The sequence below is a fragment of the Symphalangus syndactylus genome, chromosome 3 (genome assembly GCF_028878055.3).
Source record: "Symphalangus syndactylus isolate Jambi chromosome 3, NHGRI_mSymSyn1-v2.1_pri, whole genome shotgun sequence".
In the NCBI taxonomy this organism is placed as follows: Eukaryota; Metazoa; Chordata; class Mammalia; order Primates; family Hylobatidae; genus Symphalangus; species Symphalangus syndactylus.
The window spans coordinates 44,336,912-44,356,788 of record NC_072425.2 but is presented as its reverse complement, the minus strand read 5'-3'; the positions used below and the strand labels follow the sequence as shown (position 1 = coordinate 44,356,788).

Genomic DNA, 19,877 nt, shown 5'->3' with positions numbered 1-19,877 from the left:
ATGGGAGGATCAGTTGAGCCTGGAGTTTGAAACCAGCCTGGGCAACATAGTGAGACCCTGTCTCTACCAAAAAAAAAAAAAAGGCCGGGCGCAGTGGCTCATGCCTGTAATCCCAGCACTTTGGGAGGCCGAGGCGGGCGGATCACCTGAGGTCAGGAGTTTGAGACCAGCCTGGCCAATGTGGTGAAACCCCGTCTCTACTAAAAATGCAGAAATTAGCTGGGTGTGGTGGTGGGCTCCTGTAATCCCAGCTACTCAGGAGGCTGAGGTAGGAGAATTGCTTGAACCCAGGAGACAGAGGTTGCAATGAGCTGAGATTGTGCCACTGCACACCAGCCTGGGCGACAGAGCGAGACTCCTTCTCAAAAAATAAAAAAAATTAAAAAAAGCCAGGTGTGGTGGCATGTAGTCTCAGCTACTTCGGAAGCTAAAGTGGGAGGATTGCTTGAGCCCAGGAGGTTGAGGCTGCAGTGAGTGGTGATCACGCCATTGCACCCTGTCTCAAACAAAAAACAAAACAAAACAAAAAATGCTGGATATCTTGCCCTGAGGATGTAGGTTGACCTTTTTTATGGAGTATGAGTTAGAAGGGCTAAGTGCTTTGCTCCAGTTAATATACAGACCTTAGTGAGCTCATGGTAACTGTAGTATTTCTGAATATTATGATGTTTTGGGGCCTCAGAATTACTTAGGATGATAATCCGTGGTATCTGTTTGGGAGTATTCATGAGAGTTTAGGGGAATATTTCTACTTAAGGACAGGAAGACACCAAAAAGAAGTTCGGAAGCATTACCAAACAGGCATGGCAGATTTGTGTACCTTTTAAACACCGTCTTTATTATAAGACACCCCCTGAGGCCGGGTGTGGTGGCTCACGCCTGTAATCCCAGCTGAGGTGGGCGGATCACAAGGTCAGGAGTTCAAGACCAGCCTGGCCAACATAGTGAAACCCCGTCTCTACTAAAAATACAAAAATTAGCTGGGCATGGTGGTGTGCACCTGTAATCCTGGCTACGCAGGAGGCTGAGACAGAAGAATCACTTGAACCCACAGGTGGAGGTTGTGGTGAGCTGAGATTGTGCCACTGCATTCCAGCCTGGATGACAAAGTGAGACTCTGTCTGCAAAAAAAAAAAAAAAAAAAAAAGACACTCCCTGAATAGTACTCTTTTTCAAACCAAATTCGAGGGAAATCCTTTGAATGAACTGAAATCCTTAAGTTGATTTCAGAACTGAACTCCCTGGCCAGTTTGAGATTATCAGGATATGATCCACTCTAGTTGAGACCCACAAAATATAAGGCCCTTTCAGTGTGGGATGTGAGCTGAGTTTGGGGCTGGCAGTATTTACTGGTTTTTTTTTTTTTTTTTTTTTTTTTTTTTTTTTTTTTTTTGCATTGGGTCATAGGAGACCTGCATACTTTTGTGTCTGCGTATTTTTGGCTGTGCTAAGTCGCCAAGTAGAAAAAGAAGAAAAGTCCTGTATAAAGAGACCCTTTTTCATTTTAAAATGTGGAGATAAGTATTTTTTTAACTCTGAAATTAGTTTTTATGTAGTTAGAAAGACAGGTATGAAACTGATGTGAGGAAAAGATGAGAGTTACATTCTTTTGTGGTCAGGCGCTTATCTGCTGACCAGCTTTGCACAGGCTGATTGCAACAGGAGGGTAATCACAGGACTAAATGTATTGCTCCTGTCTCTTTTCTTTCTCCCTTATTCAGTGTTATATGGTAATTTTTTTAAAAAAGCAATTTATTATCAAACCTACTGTGTTGTTCTGCTTACATAGTTTAAGGGATCATTTTTCAGCACCAAAACTTCTTTTCCTCACAAAATATGTTGTACTCAGTACTGGCAACATTTTTGAACTTCAAGCATTGGTAGAGTTTGGAAGTGACTGTTTTCAAGAGCTCAGGTACATTTTCCTCAGAAACAGGATAATGACTACTGAAAACATGAAGCATATCTGGAAAGGATCCCAACTTTTGGTTGAAAATTTGATTTTTCTTTTTAAACAGAAGAGGAAGGGTCAGGGGCAGAAGTTCACAGAAAACACTCCAAGTGTGGACCCTGCAAATATAAAGCTGAATGTGATGAAGATGCAGAAAATGTTGGGTGAGTTGGTTGAGGGTAAGGGACAAAGTTATTTAGAGATTAATCATCAGTATGATTATATTGTGGAAAGGTATCATTTACCTGGTTCTGTATCTTTTGTGTGTTTTCAAAATTTTTTTTTTGTTTAATGCTAGTCTATTGACTTTTAAGTTGATATAATACTATGGCTATTTACATCAGTGTAAGTGTTATACTTTAGAATGATAATCCATTTATAGTTTTCTGGTTTTATCTATGCTTTTTTTCCTCCCGATAGTTTTATATATTTTATACCAAGTGCTTTTCTCACTCATGTTCAGCCTTCATTAAGGTAGGTTTTGTAGCTGACAGCACTGTCTGTCCAATTTCCCATTCATTCCCTGTAAGAAATGGTGTTCTTTTGTAGAACAGTAAGGCTGCAGACATTTATCAACAGTCATGTTTGATTTTTCCTTTCATCAGTATTCTCTTTATTTCCAATATCATTCTTCTTTCATTTTCCTGCGGTGCTGGCTTTTTGCATATTTGATTCTAAAAGCTTTAATGTTGACTTTAGGACTTGGGAGCATAAATGGATCTTCTTCACTTCCTCAGTTTCCACTTAGTATCTATTTTAAAACATTTATTTCTATAAGATATTTGTGCTTTCTTCCTTACTTGTACATATTTTTGGTGTGTATTTTCCAGTTCTGTATTTATTCAGCCCTTAACTGCATATTCGAGTCTTTCACTGAACAGTAATAGTATGATCTAATTAGCATTAATGTATGATCTAAATTAATTAGCATTAATAGTATGATCTAAATAGCATTAATGTCCAAATTTAGTTTTGCAAATTAAGAACACTCAATTTTCAGTATTGTGTACAAAATCAGCTATTTGGATGGCACTTGGTAAAATTGTGTTAATTTATTTGGTGCATATTTCAAAGTGGGTGAGAACTGGCAAAAGACAAGTAAGTTCAATAAAAAGTGAACTCAACAAAACCTGAATTTACTGTTTCTGCACATTGGTCACATAGATTGACCCGTGTCCGTTCATTTCATTCAGAGTGGTTTGATTTGGAAGAACATGTTTTCCAAAGCAGATACTGGCCTATAGAACAATAGAGAAATGATGAGCAGTATGGACTCACAGAGAGAACTGATAATAGATATTATGCTGTTTCTTCCTTTTATTTTGTACTAATGATATGGCATGATGAAACACCTTAATATATGTGTATGTGTCTGTATTTTTCCTTAGTACTCTTCTGTAATAGTGTTCAGAGTCAAAATAGCTGTCAGTGATTGACTGGCTTGGTCTATTGGTCTGTTTTTATTCCTTTCATGGTGCCTTTATTCATCCCTATTTTATACATTTTTCTATTATCATTTTTCATGTCTACATTTAAAAAGATGGAGGTCTTTTGCTTAGAATTGAAACATATTCCATCTAGTCTCAGAAGTGGCTCCAGATGTGACATCTACATGATAGGCTGGGTGCAATGGCTCATGTCTGTAATCCCAGTGCTTTGGAAGGCTTAGGTGGGAGGATTGCTTGAGGCCAGGAGTTCTAGACATCTACATGATAAAATACATATCTTTATGTAAACACCTCCTCATAATGTAATATGTAGCCTATTCCCAATCAGAGCAACTCTGTCGTGTTTACTAAATTAATTTTCTGTGTGTCTATTTATCTGAGAGCTTGCCACCACTATTGTTGTAGATACCAGCTCTAAGCATAAGGAAGTGGACATAGACCATGGAAGGGCTTACCAATAGTAAGGAGCATGCAGGCTCTTACCAGCAGGCTAAGGAGCACATAGACAGTGACAAGCAGCCAACATCAGGCAAGGAAATTGATGCAACAAGAGGAAAATACGAAGGAAGCAGTTGGTATCTTTATCTAGAAAAAAGTGATTAAGCTAAAGTGTTTGATCCTTCTATGGAAAGAGATAAAAGGAAATGTTGGTAATATCTAATCTTTTAGTCTGCAAAGCACTTGTTACTGATTGCCGTTGTTTTAACAGTGTAAATGTATCTCAGTGGTTATTTAATTTTTTTTTAACTTTTAAATGGGCCATGGTACCAAGAAAGTTATATGGTGGTTATGTAACTCCCTCAAGGCACCTTCCATGTGTTTTTCATGGTTGCTAATCAGGTGAATAGTAATGTATCTAAAGGTAATTTTTACCCATCCAGCTGGGCCGTTTAGGTCTGGAAAATGGAAAGCTGCAGAAATATGACATTGGCCATTAAGTCTTGATTTTTATATAAAAACCTATTATTTATTAACATGTTACATAATTTTCTTACTAAAAGATAAACTTTTAGTTATTAAGAACAAAAGCTCAGTTATAATTCAAGTAGTTCTGTTATGACTTAATTATTATGAACTCCATTGGAATCAGAGTGTTAAGGTAGGATCTTAATATTTATCTTCAGGCAGGGCGCAGTGGCTCATGCCTGTAATCTCAATCTCAGCACTTTGGTGGGCAGATCATGAGGTCAAGAGATCAAGACCATCCTGGCCAACATGATGAAAACCCGTCTCTAATAAAAATACAAAAATTAGCTGGGCATGGTGGCATGCACCTGAGTCCCAGCTACTCTGGAGGCCGAGGCAGGAGAATTGCTTGAACCTGGTAGGCAGAAGTTTCAGTGAGCCAAGATTGTGCCACTGCACTCCAGCCTGGTGATGGAGCGAGACTCCATCTCGAATAAATAAATAAATAATTTATCTTCTAGTCTGACCCTCTCATTTTAAAGATGAAACTATTGAGGACTAAAGTCAGAGGGTTTGATGGTGGTATATTCTTCTAATTAACAGTATAGTGCTTTTCTTACCATCTGCCTCTTTCTAATTTTCCTTTAAAGAAAAAATTCCCAGAAGGAATGTTATCTTCTTTTTCCTACTTTGAGGATTGCTACCCAGTGACTTTTTTTTTTTTTTTTTTTTTTTTTAAAAAAACAAAAACACTGCCCTCTTCATCAGCCTAGTCCCAGCTGTGATTTCTTTACTTCTGTATTAAGTCTTGGTCACTCTGAGTACTAGCTGCTTTTAAATTCTGTTAGTTCTTAGCTGGCATCTAGAAATCAAATGCCTATTTATTGAATTTCTTACCGGTGACTTTCAGTCTTTTTTGACTACACTTCATGTAAAAAATACATTTGCATTGTTTTCCAGCACTCCTGCTTATATACACATGGTACTAATAAATATTAAGTCAAACAAAATTCTGTGGAATAGTACTTACCTTTATTAAATGCAAGGTACTCTAATATTTTCTATCCTACTTTCTTATAAAATAGTGGCAGTGAACCACTAAATTGACTTCATAATCCACTAGTGATTATGACCTACAGTTTGAAAAGTATTGCTCTATAGGAAACTATAATAGATGTGTACTGCATGTATTTTTTTAGGTGTAAGTATTCATTTAAAATTTTATTGTAGGCCAGCTATGGTGGCTCACACCTGTAATCTCAGAATCTTTAGAAGGCCAAGTCAGGAGGATTGCTTGAGCCTGGGAGATCTAGGCTGCAGGGAGCCATGATTGCGCCACTGTGCTCCAGCCTGGGTGACAGACAAGACTCTGTCTCTAAAAACAAACGAGCAAACAACCCAGAAAATCAAACGTACTTTGTCTTTTCTCAATTTGAAATGTCTTTCCTGTCAGAAGAAATGTTATCCAACCTATCTGATTTGCAAAGAGCAGCTAAAATATGTCTCTTGCTTTTAAAAATTCTTTCTCTTGCTAATAGTTGTTAAAAAAAATCTGGCATTTTGGTGAGGGGATAAGTGATACCGTGTAAGTTAATTTTCTGCTATTAAGAGAAGTGCTTTTTTTTTTATTTAGCCATTTAAATAGAAATTTATTTAAATACATTACATACTTCTTTGCCTTCTTAAACAGAATATACAGAACATGTTTAACATATTCTTATAGTTACATATCATGTATGTTACAGTTTTCAGAGCATTTTTTACACATAATATATTTTTAAGCTATTCTGAGCAGTTCTGTTTGGTAGTAGGGCAAGGAAGTATTATCCTGATTTTTATAGGTGAAGGTGAGTTTAGAAAGGCTGAATGGAGAACCAGAACATAGGTCTTAAGACAAGGAATCAGTCTATTGTGTTGTGCACGCACATGTATGGGCCAATGATGTGTGGTTGTTTCACTGCTGCGCTTAAGGCTTCATTTAGCTTTGTGTTTTGGGTTCTATATCTGTTTTTTAAAAACATGTTTTCTTCTCTCTTGTAAGGCTGTTAGCTGCTGCTTCTAGATGCTGTCAGTGTGCTCGGCAATGAGTTTGACTGTAGATGCCCTCAATTTTTAATTTGCTTCTCTGCCTCCCTGGAATAGGAAACAAACACTTGCAGAAACTGTATCTAAAGTAGAAATAAGTTCTAAATGTAAAATAAGAGTATATAGGTTCTTCTGAGTGAAGTGCATGAACTTTATTCATTGCATGTATTTTATCTGTCTTGTCTGCTCAATGGCTATTTTAATTCATTTATAATTTAAATTATTTTTGCTTCTAAGAGGCTTCCTCCTCACCCTTCCTTCCTGAAACTCACTGCATCTTTGATGGCATTGTGGGCTTTGCTTGGGTTTGTGACGGTTATGTTCGTTAATGCTTACCTTTCAAATTTATACCTAGAGGTGTAGGTGGTTGAGCCTCCAAGAAATATGACTCCCCACATAAGTGGGTTTCAGTATTTCACTGTGACCACTGTGAAACAGTGCATAGACTTCCTACTTGGTCTTAAAACTTGAAAACAGCACTTCTTTACAGGAACTTATATTTCTTAAACCACATATTCTTAGTACCACACCCCCTCTCTTTCTAAACAGTATTTCTAATCTGTCCAAGGCCGAAGTTATTGCTGTGAGATAGCCATCAGCTGCTTCTCTGGATAGTGGGGACACATAATCATAGGACTCCTTCACTTCAGTACCTTTTATATACCTGACCTAAATCCCTGCCCAGGAATGGTGTGAGGAGTCTGTAGAATCATCAGGCCTAATGCCAATACAGGTGAGTTATAAAAATCCTCCAGTTATTCCTTTTGAACTTTGTCTGCAATGCACTTTATGGAACTAGTGCCTGCTCTTCTGCCTCTTTTATGTCAGTCTCCTTTTTGGAGATGCTGTTTCCATTTATCCCCCTGAGTGATATAAATGTCTCAGAGTTGCTCAGAGAATCGTACAGGTGCAAAGTGTGGCCGACAACGTGGATAACCAGTTTAATCCACCTGCTGGACATCGTAGTCATTTGTGGTACCATTTTCTGTTTTGAAAATGTAGTACTCGTCAGTACTACAATCTGACGAGTCTCTCCCTCAGAAGGTGAAGTGATATCTTTTCTCTTGTGTAAACAGAGTAATGCTACACATTTGTGTCCTGCAATATAGCCTCCTTTCTGGAAGCTTCATGTACTTTTTAAAACAAGAACTGAAGAAGTACCTTTTCTATTCTTCTGCTCTTATTTCCTCCTAATCAGAGATGGCAGTAATTTTTGTCATTTAGCACTGCCTTATTCTGGATATTTTAAAACTATTTTTAGGTTTAATAAGTCCTTACTGTAGCCCCTTATATTATAATGGAAAAATAATTTTGTGTTGTTTTTTAAAACATAAACATTATTAAGCGTTATTTCATCCAAAGTATAATCTGGATGTTAGTAATGACAGGCTCCTTTATCCAGAAATTTCTTTCTTTTTTTTTTTTTTTTTTGAGACGATCTCGGCTCACTGCAAGTTCCGCCTCCCGGGTTCAAGCAATTCTCTGCCTCAGCCTCCCAAGGAGCTGGGATTATAGGTACCCGCTACCACGCCCAGCTAATTTTTGTATTTTTAGTGGAGACAGGGTTTCACTATCTTGGCCAGGCTGGTCTTGAACTCCTGATCTCGCGATCCACCTGCCTCGGCCTCCCAAAGTGCTGGGATTACAGGCCTGAGCCACTGCACCCGGCCTTCCAGAAATATCTTTTTGAGACCAAGTCTTGCTCTGTCGCCCAGGCTGGAGTGCAGTGGCATGATCTCGGCTCACTGCAAGCTCCGCCTCCGGGGTTCACGCCATTCTCCTGCCTCAGCCTTCCGAATAGCTGGGACCACAGGTGCCCGCCACCATGCCCGGCTAATTTTTTGTATTTTTTTTTAGTAGAGACGGGGTTTCACCGTGTTAACCAGGATGGTCTCGATCTCCTGACCTCGTGATTCGCCCGCCTCAGCCTCCCAAAGTGCTGGGATTATAGGCATGGGCCACCACGCCCAGCCCAGAAATATCTTCTTAAAGTCCTTTGACAGTTGCCAGTAAGAGAGTCTTGCCTTTAAAATGCAAAACTCTGTCTCCCCACAATCTCTTGCAGTTTTCTGAATGCACTGTTATTATTGAACACTTTCTTACCCACTTTGCCCCTGTTATTCCCTCTGCCTGGAGTCTCATTCCTGTTTATCAGCTTGTTTTAACTCCTATTCCTCCTTCTAGCCTTAGATGCCGTGTGAGTTAGGTCAGATTCACCACCTCTTCTTATAAGCCTACCTTGCGTTCTCGCACAGTTCCTATGAGTTATGTGACCATATTCTGTGTTCCTCCTTAGTCTTGAAAAAGCAACCTCTGCATAGCACTAAGTATACTGTGAGCTTCCTGAGGGCAGGGACTTTGTCTTGCTGGTTTTTGTCTTGGGTAAACTGCCTATAAGGTTGGGTATCTTAGGATGAGTCCTTTTATAGGCCTTTGTTTAATTAGTGGCAATCAACACTAGGCCTTTATTATTCACTTAGAGCTGCTTACAGGGTGGTTGTAAGGATTTAATATGTGTGAAAAAGACTAGCATTGAATTTGTTGCAGGCTTTATTAGGTGTTTGTTAAATCTCAGTAACTTGACATGAATTAGTTTAAGCCAATGTTTTCCTAACTGCTAAATAAACTTACTATATTGAGAAGAAATGGTACTTTCTATATAGGGTTAAGAAAAAAGGAAGCGAAAGGGTGGATGTTTTTCAGTAATAATAATACCATTCAGATGTGCACAGTATTTGATAGATTTCAAAGGGCTTTTTACAAAATCTTATTTGATCCTGTCAGCAGTGTTTTGAGGTATTATCCCTGTTTTAAAGACTTGGAGTTGTGATTTGCCAAAATTATAGTGCTAAATCATAGAAGATGTTTAATTTATGCATTCTTTTATGTATGTATATATGCATTCATGCCTTTGAAATTTAGTGCTGCCAATTCAAAAGCTTAAAAAGGCTCTAGAGCGAAAGGTCTCATTTCCACCCCTGTTCCCAGTCACTCAGTTGTCTTCACTAGAGACAGTCACTGTGATCTGTTTCTTGTTTAATCTCCTGGGGTATTTTATGTATGTGCAAGCAAATATGTACATATATTCTTTTATTTTTTTTTAAAAAACTAATGGCATCACACTATACCCACAGTTCTGTACCTTATTTAAAATCTTTATTGTAAAATGTATACTGCATACAAAAGTGTTTAAACATACATGTGCAATTTAAGGAATACCTATTAAAAACTACCTATGTACCTAACACCTAGGGTACAAAATAGAATACTGCTATTATTTCCAGTACCTTGTGTTAACCTTGCCATGGAAGGAAAGGGCAATAGTGCCCACTTAGAGAGGAAGGCTTACAGAAGACACTTTGAACAGCCTCTGTGGTAGGGTGTGGTTTTCAGCTCCTCAGAGAGTTTACAAGTTTCCCTTTTAGGGAAGTCAGTGGACAAAGCCATGAGTATTGGAGTCACAGGGTCATGGAGAACGTAGGCTCACTATAGTTGAGGCATCTGATAGGATTCTAACGTATGGATCACTGGTAGAAATGTGATCAGAATGGACTGCTCTGCTCTGTGTTGTTTACTTATAATCTCCCTATAGCTCACCTTCAGCTGTCAAGGAGTATGTCAATTAACTGAGTGGGCTGAGTTGTTCTTGCAGCAGGACATGGAGGGGAGAGCAGGAACTTCATTATCTTCATTTGTTTTTTAAATTATACTCTAAGTTCAGGGGCACATGTGCACAACGTGCAGATTTGTTACATAGTGCATGTGCCATGATGGTTTGCTGCACCCATCAACTCGTCATTTACATTAGGTATTTCTCCTAATGCTATCCCTCCCCCAGACCCTCACCCATGGCAGGCCCCGGTGTGTGATGAGGAACTTCATTATCTTATGGTCAAGACAAGCCAACTACAGATAAGAATCTGGGCCAGGCTTACCTGGGCAGTCTGTCTTCTGACTGAAAGTTGGGTACGGTAGCACTAGGCATCTTGGTAATGATGGCCATCCACACAGCTGTCTATAGAGTTAAACTATTTCATTGTGGACTGATTGCCCTCTACACCTCGTATATAGCTGTCATCCCAGGATCTCCCTTCAGTATGGTATCTTTTCCAAAAACAATCGATTTTCCAACTCTCTGACACTACCTAGATGTCCAACAATTCAGTTAAATTCTGACAGTAACTACTTGGAGTTAGCGCAGACCCACGGTTAAGGACTCAGTCTCATAAGACTGCCCCCACTTTATAACCAGCTGCAAATGAAGTCCCCAGGCTACCCCCACTTCTGCCCAGATGACCATAAATTTTGGAGTTCCCATGCCCTAGCTAATTTGCTAAAACAACTCACAGAACTCAGGAAAGCACTATACTTATTATTTATTTGTAAAGGATACAAATGATCAGCCAGATGAAGAAGTACATAAAGCAAGGTCCAGAAGGGTCCTGAGTGCAGGACCGTCTGTCCCCATGGAGTCAAGTGCACCACCGAGATGTGCTCACCCACCGGAAACTCCCGAACCCCCCTTATTCTGAGTTTTTAAACTGAAGTTTTATTATGTAATCGTGACTGGTTAACTCATTGGTCATTGGTAATTGAACTTAACATCCAACCCCTCTCCCCTTCCCAGAGGTAGAAGAATTGGGGTGGGGCTGGGAGGCAGAAGTTCTAACCCTCTAATCACTGTGGTTGGTTTTTCTGGTGACGTTAACTCCCTGACCCCTCACCCCATGAGTCATCTCACTAGAATATAAGAACTCTCCTATCACTCAAGATATGTCAAGGGAACTCCATACCAGAAACTGGGAACAAAGACCAAGAATATTTTTTATTATACCACTAGGATCCTCTTAGAAATTCCTTTGTCTCTCGCTCCTATATAGGGTACTGTGTTTCTTCTATTTTTACTTCTAACTTCTTGGTTTTACTCTCCCATTTTATTACTTCTTTTAGCAGCTTCTTATGAAAAGGTGTAAGATTTTAAAAACTTTTGAGACCTTGTTTGAAGTGTCTAAGTATTTGTATTCCACACCAAATATTTTATTTAGAACTTTGCAAGTGCATAATTCGAGGTGTGAGACAAATTTCCCTGAGAATTAAGGAAGTGTTGCTTTGTTGTCTTCTAGCTTCCAGTGTTGCTGTTGGAAGTCTAAAGCCATTCTAATTCTTGATCCTTTGTATATGATTTTTTTTGTCTCTTGAAGCATGTAGAGTCTTCTTTTGGTCTCCAGTGTAGTGATATCTCACAATGTTACGCCTTTTCCTAGATACTTACACTGACTTCCGTTTTGAAAAATTTTCTTTCGTTATTTGATGATTTCCTTTCCTCTTTTTTCTATTTTTGGTACTCCTGTTACTTGGATGTTGACATCCTGGACTGGTCTCATTTTATCTTTTTTTCCCCTGTTTTCTGTTTTAAATTTTTTTTTGCTGTACTTTTTGAGAAATTTCTTCAACTTTATGAGTTTTTCATTTCTGCTGCAATTTTTAATTTCCAGGAGCTCATTTTTGTTTTCAGAGTACTCATTTTTAGAGCATTTTACTTTTATTTTATGATTGCAATCTCTTTTGGTACCTATACGTTATTAGTTGCCATTCTATCTAGTGAAAGAGTGAGATTTGCTTTTCTATCCGTCAGGACTCATGGATTTTTCTTTTATTCATTTGTAGTCAATGAGTTATAATTGTTCTTTTGTTTAGTTTTTAATGTTATGTGGCCTTTTAAAACGAGTTAGGGAGTGTTTTTTTCTAGTCTCTGGATGACTTTGTGTAAGAGTGAAATTATCTACTTTTGGCCAGGTGTGGTGCACATGCCCGTCAATGCTTTGGGAGACCGAGGTGGGCAGATCACCTGAGATCAGGAGTTCAAGACCAGCCTGGGCAACACGGTGAAACCCTGTCTCTACTAAAAATACAAAAAAAGAAAAGAAAAAAGGAAAAAAAATTAGCCAGGCGTGGTGGCACATAACTGTAATTCCAGCTACTCTGGAAGCTGAGACACAAGAATTGCTCAAACCCGAGAGGCAGAGGTTGCAGTGAGCCAAAATCGCGCCACTGCACTCCAGCCTGGGCGACGACAGAGTGAGACTCTGTCTTAAAAAAAAAAAAAAAAAAAATTACCTACTTTGAAAGATTGGAATGGATGTGTTCATAAATTGTCTTTTTAAAAAATGCCTGGATCTGATGCTATCTCTAAGGGACTTTTTAAGAACAACTGATTTAGTTTCTTCAATGATTAGTGAACCCTTAAGGTTCTATTTCCTTTTTTGTTAGAACTTCATAGAATTTTTAAAAAGTTATTCATTTCACCTAGATTTTCAAACTTGCTGGCATAATGTTGTTTACAATAACCTTTTATTGTCTTTTAAATCATAATCCCTGTTGAAGTTTTAGTCTGTTTATTGCTTTTTCTCTTTTTCTCTCTCAGGAAAAAGCTTGCAGAAAAGCTTGCGTTATCAATTTGAAAGTCTTTTCAAAGAACCAACTTTTGGTTTTACTAACCTCTGTTGTAACTTTTAAATTTCTGTTGTTATATATTATCCTTCCTTTTGTTTTTATTGGCTTTTTTTTCTGTTGTTCATTTTCTAACTTTTTAAATGGATGCTTAGTTTTACTTTTTATCTTTTTATTTTATTTATTTATTTTTTGAGACAGAGTCTCGCTCAGTTGCCAGGCTGGAGTGCAGTAGTGCGATCTTGGCTCACTGCAACCTCTGCCTCCTGGGTTCAAGTGATTCTCCTGCCTCAGCCTCCCGAGTAGCTGGGATTACAGGCATGCACCACCATGCCCAGCTAATGTTTGTATTTTTAGTAGAGATGGGGTTTCACCATGTTGGCCAGGATGGTCTGAATCTCCTGAGCTCATGATCCACCCAACTCGACCTCCTAAAGTGCTGGGATTACAGGCGTGAGCCACCACTCCCGGCCTTTATCTATTCTTTTAAGATTTGAGAAAAAACTTTGAGGTGAGGGATGGAACCAGGAGGCTGTCTGTGGAAGTGTTTCAGGAAGAGGGAAAGCCTGAGGCAGGACTGTCCCTGGTGTGTTAGAAAGAAAAGTGGAAGTGTTAGAAGTGGATGTGGTAGTTTCATGAAAAATTTTATGATAAATGTGAAAAATGCCTTTTCATGTGGTACTTTCCATGCTCAGATATTTATTTGGTATAACAGCTGAATGAATAGAGAAAACACTGGTCTCAGCCCCTCACTAGTTTTTTGATCTGGGGCTTTTAGATTTCCTTCATATTTAGTTTCTGTATTCATAATTTACAATTGATAGGGTTAGATGAGGCAAATGTGACTATACCCACACAGTAGGTGCAGAGTAAATGTAGTTAAATGTTTAGAATTTAGCATGTTTACTAAAGAGTGATTTCTATTCATTTGAGTGCATGCTTCTGTGCTTTGGGCATCCTGACCTCTGCTACACTTGCCAGTCTGCAAACAGCTGTAATCACTATAATCAGTAGTATCTGTGGCCTCTGGAGTCTAATATTTTCCTCCTTCGCTCATTGTTTCACTGAGCTGGACTTTACTTGAAATGGTAATTTAATCTTCTTTCTTTGTATGCCATTGAAAACAGTAGCGATTGTTTCCACAGTTGTTAGTCTTAGATGAAAGTGGTACCATCCCACTAAGGAGCACTGTCTTTTTCACACATTTGATCAAGGCATTTCCTGCTCGGGCTGCAATACCCACTATAAACAATACCACTTGTTAAACAAGTGATCACTTGTTTCTTATTGGACTGGTATGGTATTTTGCTATGTTGCTGACATTCTCTTCCATTAACCACCATTTCTATTTTATTGCCATCCCAGTTTTGCCCACTTTTATCCTTTAGGTCAGGGTGGGCAAAATTTTTCTGTAAAGGGCTAGGTGGTAAATATATAAGGCTTAGCAGGCCACATGTGGTCTTCACCATACCTAACCTTTTAGAAATGTGAAAACCATTTTTAGCTTCTGGGTGTGCAAAAACAGGCATTGCCTGGATTGACCCACTTCTGTAATTGCCAGGATTGATCCCTACTTTAAACCATCCATCTATATATATATGTATTTTTTTATATATATATGGTAAAATGACCGCAAATAGTGCCTTTATTCCAGGTTGAGCTGTACTTTTTTCCCCCTTTTTGTTTCTTAATTCCTTTTATTTTTCATTACTTCTTCATTTTTTTCACCTTTGCGTTTGCCATCTGTGTTCTCCATGAATCAAGAAATCGGTTTTGCTTAGTGAAGGCTTTGTCTTTATCCCCTTCCTTCATTACTTAATTCATATCATTTAAAAATGTTTCCCATTCCTTGGGGGCATATTGAAAGGAAAGAAACACTTCCCTTTTTTGAATCATCCCTTTTATTACCTTTCTCTCATTATCCTTTACTAATAGGAATTTACCAGAAAATCTAATGGGGCTGATTGTGGTGGCTCACGCCTGTAATCCCAGCACTTTGGGAGGCCGAGGTGGGGGAATCACTTGAGGTCAGGAGTTGGAGACCAGCCTGGCCAACATGGCCAAACCCTGCCTCTACCAAAAATACAAAAATTAGCCAGGCATGATGGCATGCACCTGTAATCTTAGCTACTTGGGAGGCTGAGGCAGGCTTGGACCTGGGAGGAGGAGGTTGCAGCGAGCTGAGATCGTGCCACTGCACTCCAGCCTGAATGACAGAGTGAGACCGTATCTTAAAAAACAAAACTAAACTAAACTAACAACAACAAAAAAGAAAATCTGTTAACTTTACCAGATTGTCCTTCGAAGTTAATTTTGTCTTCTTCTTTGCCTGATTTGACCCTCTCTATTCTGCTACTCTTTTTCACGTTATTTCACTGCAGCTTACCTGTAGCCATGAGAATAATCATTCTCAAATACTGTTTTTATTATATTACTCCTTTAAAAACAAATATATATTTAGATTTGATATTTAATATAGTAATTTGGAATTTGGAGGGTATTTTAACAACCTTTTATTTTGATATATTAAAAAACAATATCTTCTGTGGAAATGAGCATGGGCTGTCTCAAATGTAGCAGTGTGTATATAGATCAGGCTATGTTTATTAGTGCTAGAAGTCTGTCATTTATTTCAAAAGTAAAACTAATGGTATGTGTATATCAAGACCCTATTGAGAGAATCTGAAATACTGTTCTTTAGTAGAAAAAAATAGGTTAAATCTTTGAAAGCCCATTTCTAGGGATAATATCTTGGAAGTTTTTATGCAGACCTTGCTTCATATTGTAGGGCTCAAAAAATTTTTTAAATGAAAGTGGTTATTGTATGATTTTTTTCCCCTTTATGCTAAGCCTTGAAGAAGAGGAACTGGGAACAAAAAAAAAATGAGGAGAAATGTGGCCTTTCCTTGGAAAATTGAGCAGGGAGGTTCACAATTAATTTAATACCTCAAGTTTTGTTTAAGTAATGGGAAAAGTTTTTGTACATTTGTTTAATATAAAAAGCATTGTCACTAATTTTGGTAATGGGCAAGCCATGATCTTTGAGCCTCTGACCTTTTAGGATTACATTTCTTTTAAGTCTTCTGTTGATTATTAACTTTATTTCTGAGCTCATGCTGAGACTGTTAGTAAGAGCATGCTAAATCTAACCTCTTTTTCTTTTTTGGTAGTGTGATAAGATTGCGGTACCAGGGCTGAGCCTTAATTGTAATGTATATGAATCTAAGCAAGATGATCATCAATCTGGCTTGGTATACATGACATAGGAAGTCAGGTCAGATGATAGTTGCAATTCTAGCTGGTTAACAACTTTCCTTAAAAGGTGTTCAGTAATGGATTAATTTTTCTAGAAACATTGAAGGTAGGTTTCTTAGAATATGACACATGGCTCTGTTTATCCTGTTCTAGTCAGTGCGTTTATTGATGACTTGTCAACATTATGAATATGTCAGTCTAGAAGAGATGTTAGATGGTAGAATTAGAGTCCAAAAGATTTCAGCATGCTGAGATAATCTAAAATTTGATAGAGATAAATGTGAAGTCCTAACCCTGGGTTTCAGACAATAGTGGTGCCATGTTTTGCAGGCCATACCTACAGAGGTGAGTATATTTACGAAGTTGAGTATGTGTCTAAAGTTTGATGTGGTTATCAGAAAAGTTAACGCAATCCTGCCTGCGTTATGTAAGCATAGTGTCCAGAACAGTTAAGGTAATAGCTTCTCTATACTATAGTCCTTGTTTTGTTCTTGGCCTCATATTATGAGATACTGAATTTGGAGGGTGATCAGGATGATATAACAAATGAGGAACCATTGAATTAACTTCAGGTGAAAACTTATATTCAATATAATGATTATCTTTGGATCTTTAAATGATATTTTGGGCTTATTACATGTAGATTCAGAGGCCAGAGTTAGAGTCAATGGGTGGAAATTAATTAGGATGCATGTTTGGGGCTCAGCCCAGGTAATAACTACTCACCCATGAGATGTACTGCCTTGGTGAGATAGTAAGCTGTCTATCGCTACAAATGCTCTGGCAGGGGCAATATAACAATACGGTCACAAATGCTGCTGAGAGGAGCCCTGCACTGAGTGGAAGATTGGAATAGATGGCTTTCTAAAGTCCTTTTCAGCATGGCATTCTTTCAATATTTGTTTAGATACAGAGATATTATGACTAAATGTTTGCACATATTTTCACCCATGCATAGTAGATTGTTGTTCTCTGCATTTGTCTGTGCCGCTCCCTTATCCAAAACTTTTACCTGAACTCACCTTCTGTGATTGGCTAACTTTATTTTCTTTGGTTCTTTCACCTCTTGTTTTCCAGAAATTAAATTTTTGGTACAATATATATTTTTTGACTTTAGTGAATATTCTTATGAATTAAAAATTTTTTTTGTTGCCTTTTTAAATTATAAAATATATTCAAAAGTGTATGAAAACTAAAATGTACACATTTGATTGAATGCGCAAAAATGAAACGAGCTTTTGTGAATCTACCTCCCAGGGCAAGAAACAGAAATTTTTTTTTTTTTGAGACAGAGTCTCATGTTGCCAGGCTGGAGTGCAGTGGTGCAGTCTCGGCTCACTGCAACCTCCGCCTCCCGGGTTCAAGTGATTCTCCTGCCTCAGCCTCCTGAGTAGCTGGGACTACAGGTGCCTGCCACCACGCCTGGCTAATTTTGTTTTTGTATTTTTAGTAGAGATGGGGTTTCACCATGTTGGCCAGGTCCATCTCTTGACCTCGTGATCCACCCGCCTCAGCCTCCCAAAGTGTTGGGATTACAGGTGTGAGCCTCTGCGCCCGGCCAGAAACAGAATTTTAGCAGTACAGTCATCTGTTGGTATTTGGGGGGAATTGGTTTTGATACTCCCCTCAAATACCAAAATCTCAGGATGCTCAAAGCCCTGCAGTTGGCTCTGAGGATATGGAAGGCAGACTGTACTTCAGGGCCTCCCATGTCTCTCTCTAATTGCATCTTTCTGTCACCCACATGGTATACTGCATTTTGCAGAAATTATTCCCTTCCTTTCTTTATAGTTTATCACATATGATACGTCCCTTAATAATCTATAATCTGACTTTTGATTGCTTTTGTATTTTGTATAAATGGAATCATGCTATATGCATTCTTCTTGATTTTCTCATGCACAGCATTATGTTTTTGAGATTGATTTATGTTGATGCACATAGCTGTAGTTAATTCAGTTTTACTGCTTGTTGAATTTGTTTGTTGCCTGTATCACATTCTTTTACAGTCCATTTTACTGTTGGACGTTTGGATTATTCCAGTCTTTTGTTTTCATGAATAATACTGCTGTGAATATTCTTACACATTTTCTGGTATACACGAGTAGGAGATATTCTTTTCTTTTTTTTTAGACAGAGTCTTGCTCTGTCGCCCAGGCTGGAGTGCAGTGGCCCAATCTCGGCTCATCGCAACCTCCACCTTCCAGGTTTAGATGATTTTCATGCCTCACAGCCTCCTGAGTAACTGGGATTACAGGCACCTACCACCATGCCTGGCTAATTTTTGTATTTTTAGTAGAGACAGGGTTTCGTCAGTTGGCCAGGCTGGTCTTGAACTTCTGACTTCAAGTGATCCGCCTGCCTCATCCTCCCAAAGTGCTGGGATTACAGGCATGAACCATTGAGCCTGGCCTGTGTGTAGGAGATTTACAAGGGCCTTGCCTTGTTGTGAAGTTGTTGGGCATGTGCAAGTCTAGTTTTTCGTCAGAATGCCTGTTTTCCAAAGTTGCTGTCCCAGTAAGCTTTCCTACTGTGTCTGGAATTGTGGGTTCTTGGTCTCGCTGACTTCAAGAATGAAGCCGCGGACCCTCGCGATGAGTGTTACAGTTCTTAAAGATGGTGTGTGCGGAGTTTGTTCCTTCAGATGTTCAGCTGTGTCTGGAGTTTATTCCTTCTGGTGAGTTCATAGTCTTGCTGACTTCAGGCGTGAAGCTGCAGACCTTTGCAGTGAGTGTTACAGCTCTTAAAGGCGGTGTGTCTGGAGTTGTTTGTTCCTTCCGGTGGGTTCGTGGTCTTGCTGGCTTCAGGAGTGAAGCTGCAGACCTTCATGGTGAGTGTTACAGCTCATAAAGGCGGCATGGACCCAAAGAGTGAGCAGCAACAAGATTTATTGCGAAGAGCGAAAGAACAAAGCTTCCAGAGCATGGGAGGGGACCCGAGCGGGTTGCTGCTGCTGGCTCAGGCATCCTGCTTTTATTCCCTTATCTGACTCCACCCACGTCCTGTTGATTGGTCCATTTTACAGAGCGCTGATTGGTCCGTTTTGACAGAGCGCTGATTGCTGCATTTACAAACCTTTAGCTAGACACAGAGTGCTGATTGGTGCATTTACAATCCTTTAGCTAGACACAGAGTGCTGATTGGTGCGTTTACAATCCTTTAGCTAGACACAAAAGTTCTCCAAGTCCCCTACCCAATTAGCTACACACAGAGTACTGATGGGCACGTTTAGAAACCTTTAGCTAGACACAGAGTGCTGATTGGTGTGTTTACAATCCTTTAGCTAGACACAGAGTGCTGATTGGTGCATTTACAATCCTTTAGCTAGACAGAAAAGTTCTCCAAGTCCCCACTAGATTAGCTAGACACAGAGCGCTGATTGGTGTGTTTACAAACTTTTAGCTAGATGCAGAGTGCTGATTGGTGTATTTACAAGCCTCTAGCTAGACACAGAGTGCTGATTGGTGCGTTTACAATCCTTTAGCTAGACAGAAAAGTTCTCCAAGTCCCCTACCCGATTAGCTAGACACAGAGCGCTGATTGGTGCATTTACAATCCTTTAGCTAGACACAAAAGTTCTCCAAGTCCCCACCCGACCTTTAGCTAGACACAAAAGTTCTCCAAGTCCATTCCAGATTAGCTAGACACAGAGCACTGATTGGTGCATTTACAAACCTCTAGCTAGACACACAGTGCTGATTGGTGCGTTTAGAATCCTTTGGCTAGACAGAAAAGTTCTCCAAGTCCCCACCCAACCCAGAAGCCCAGCCGGCTTCACCTCT

The 19,877-nt window shown here is 39.1% G+C and overlaps 1 protein-coding gene across 2 annotated transcripts in view; it reads left to right on the top strand.

Moving 5' to 3' along the window:
* The window catches only part of TMEFF1 (transmembrane protein with EGF like and two follistatin like domains 1), a 109,793-nt gene that overhangs the window by 42,386 nt on the left and 47,530 nt on the right, over window positions 1-19,877 (top strand). For both annotated transcript variants that reach the window (XR_010120008.1, XM_055271681.2), the window contains exon 5: window positions 2,019-2,115. Coding sequence is in view for 1 of the 2 variants with exons in the window: in XM_055271681.2 (XP_055127656.1) it covers window positions 2,019-2,115 (97 nt within the window). In the remaining variant the exon portion in view is untranslated. The remainder of the gene's footprint in view (window positions 1-2,018; window positions 2,116-19,877) is intronic.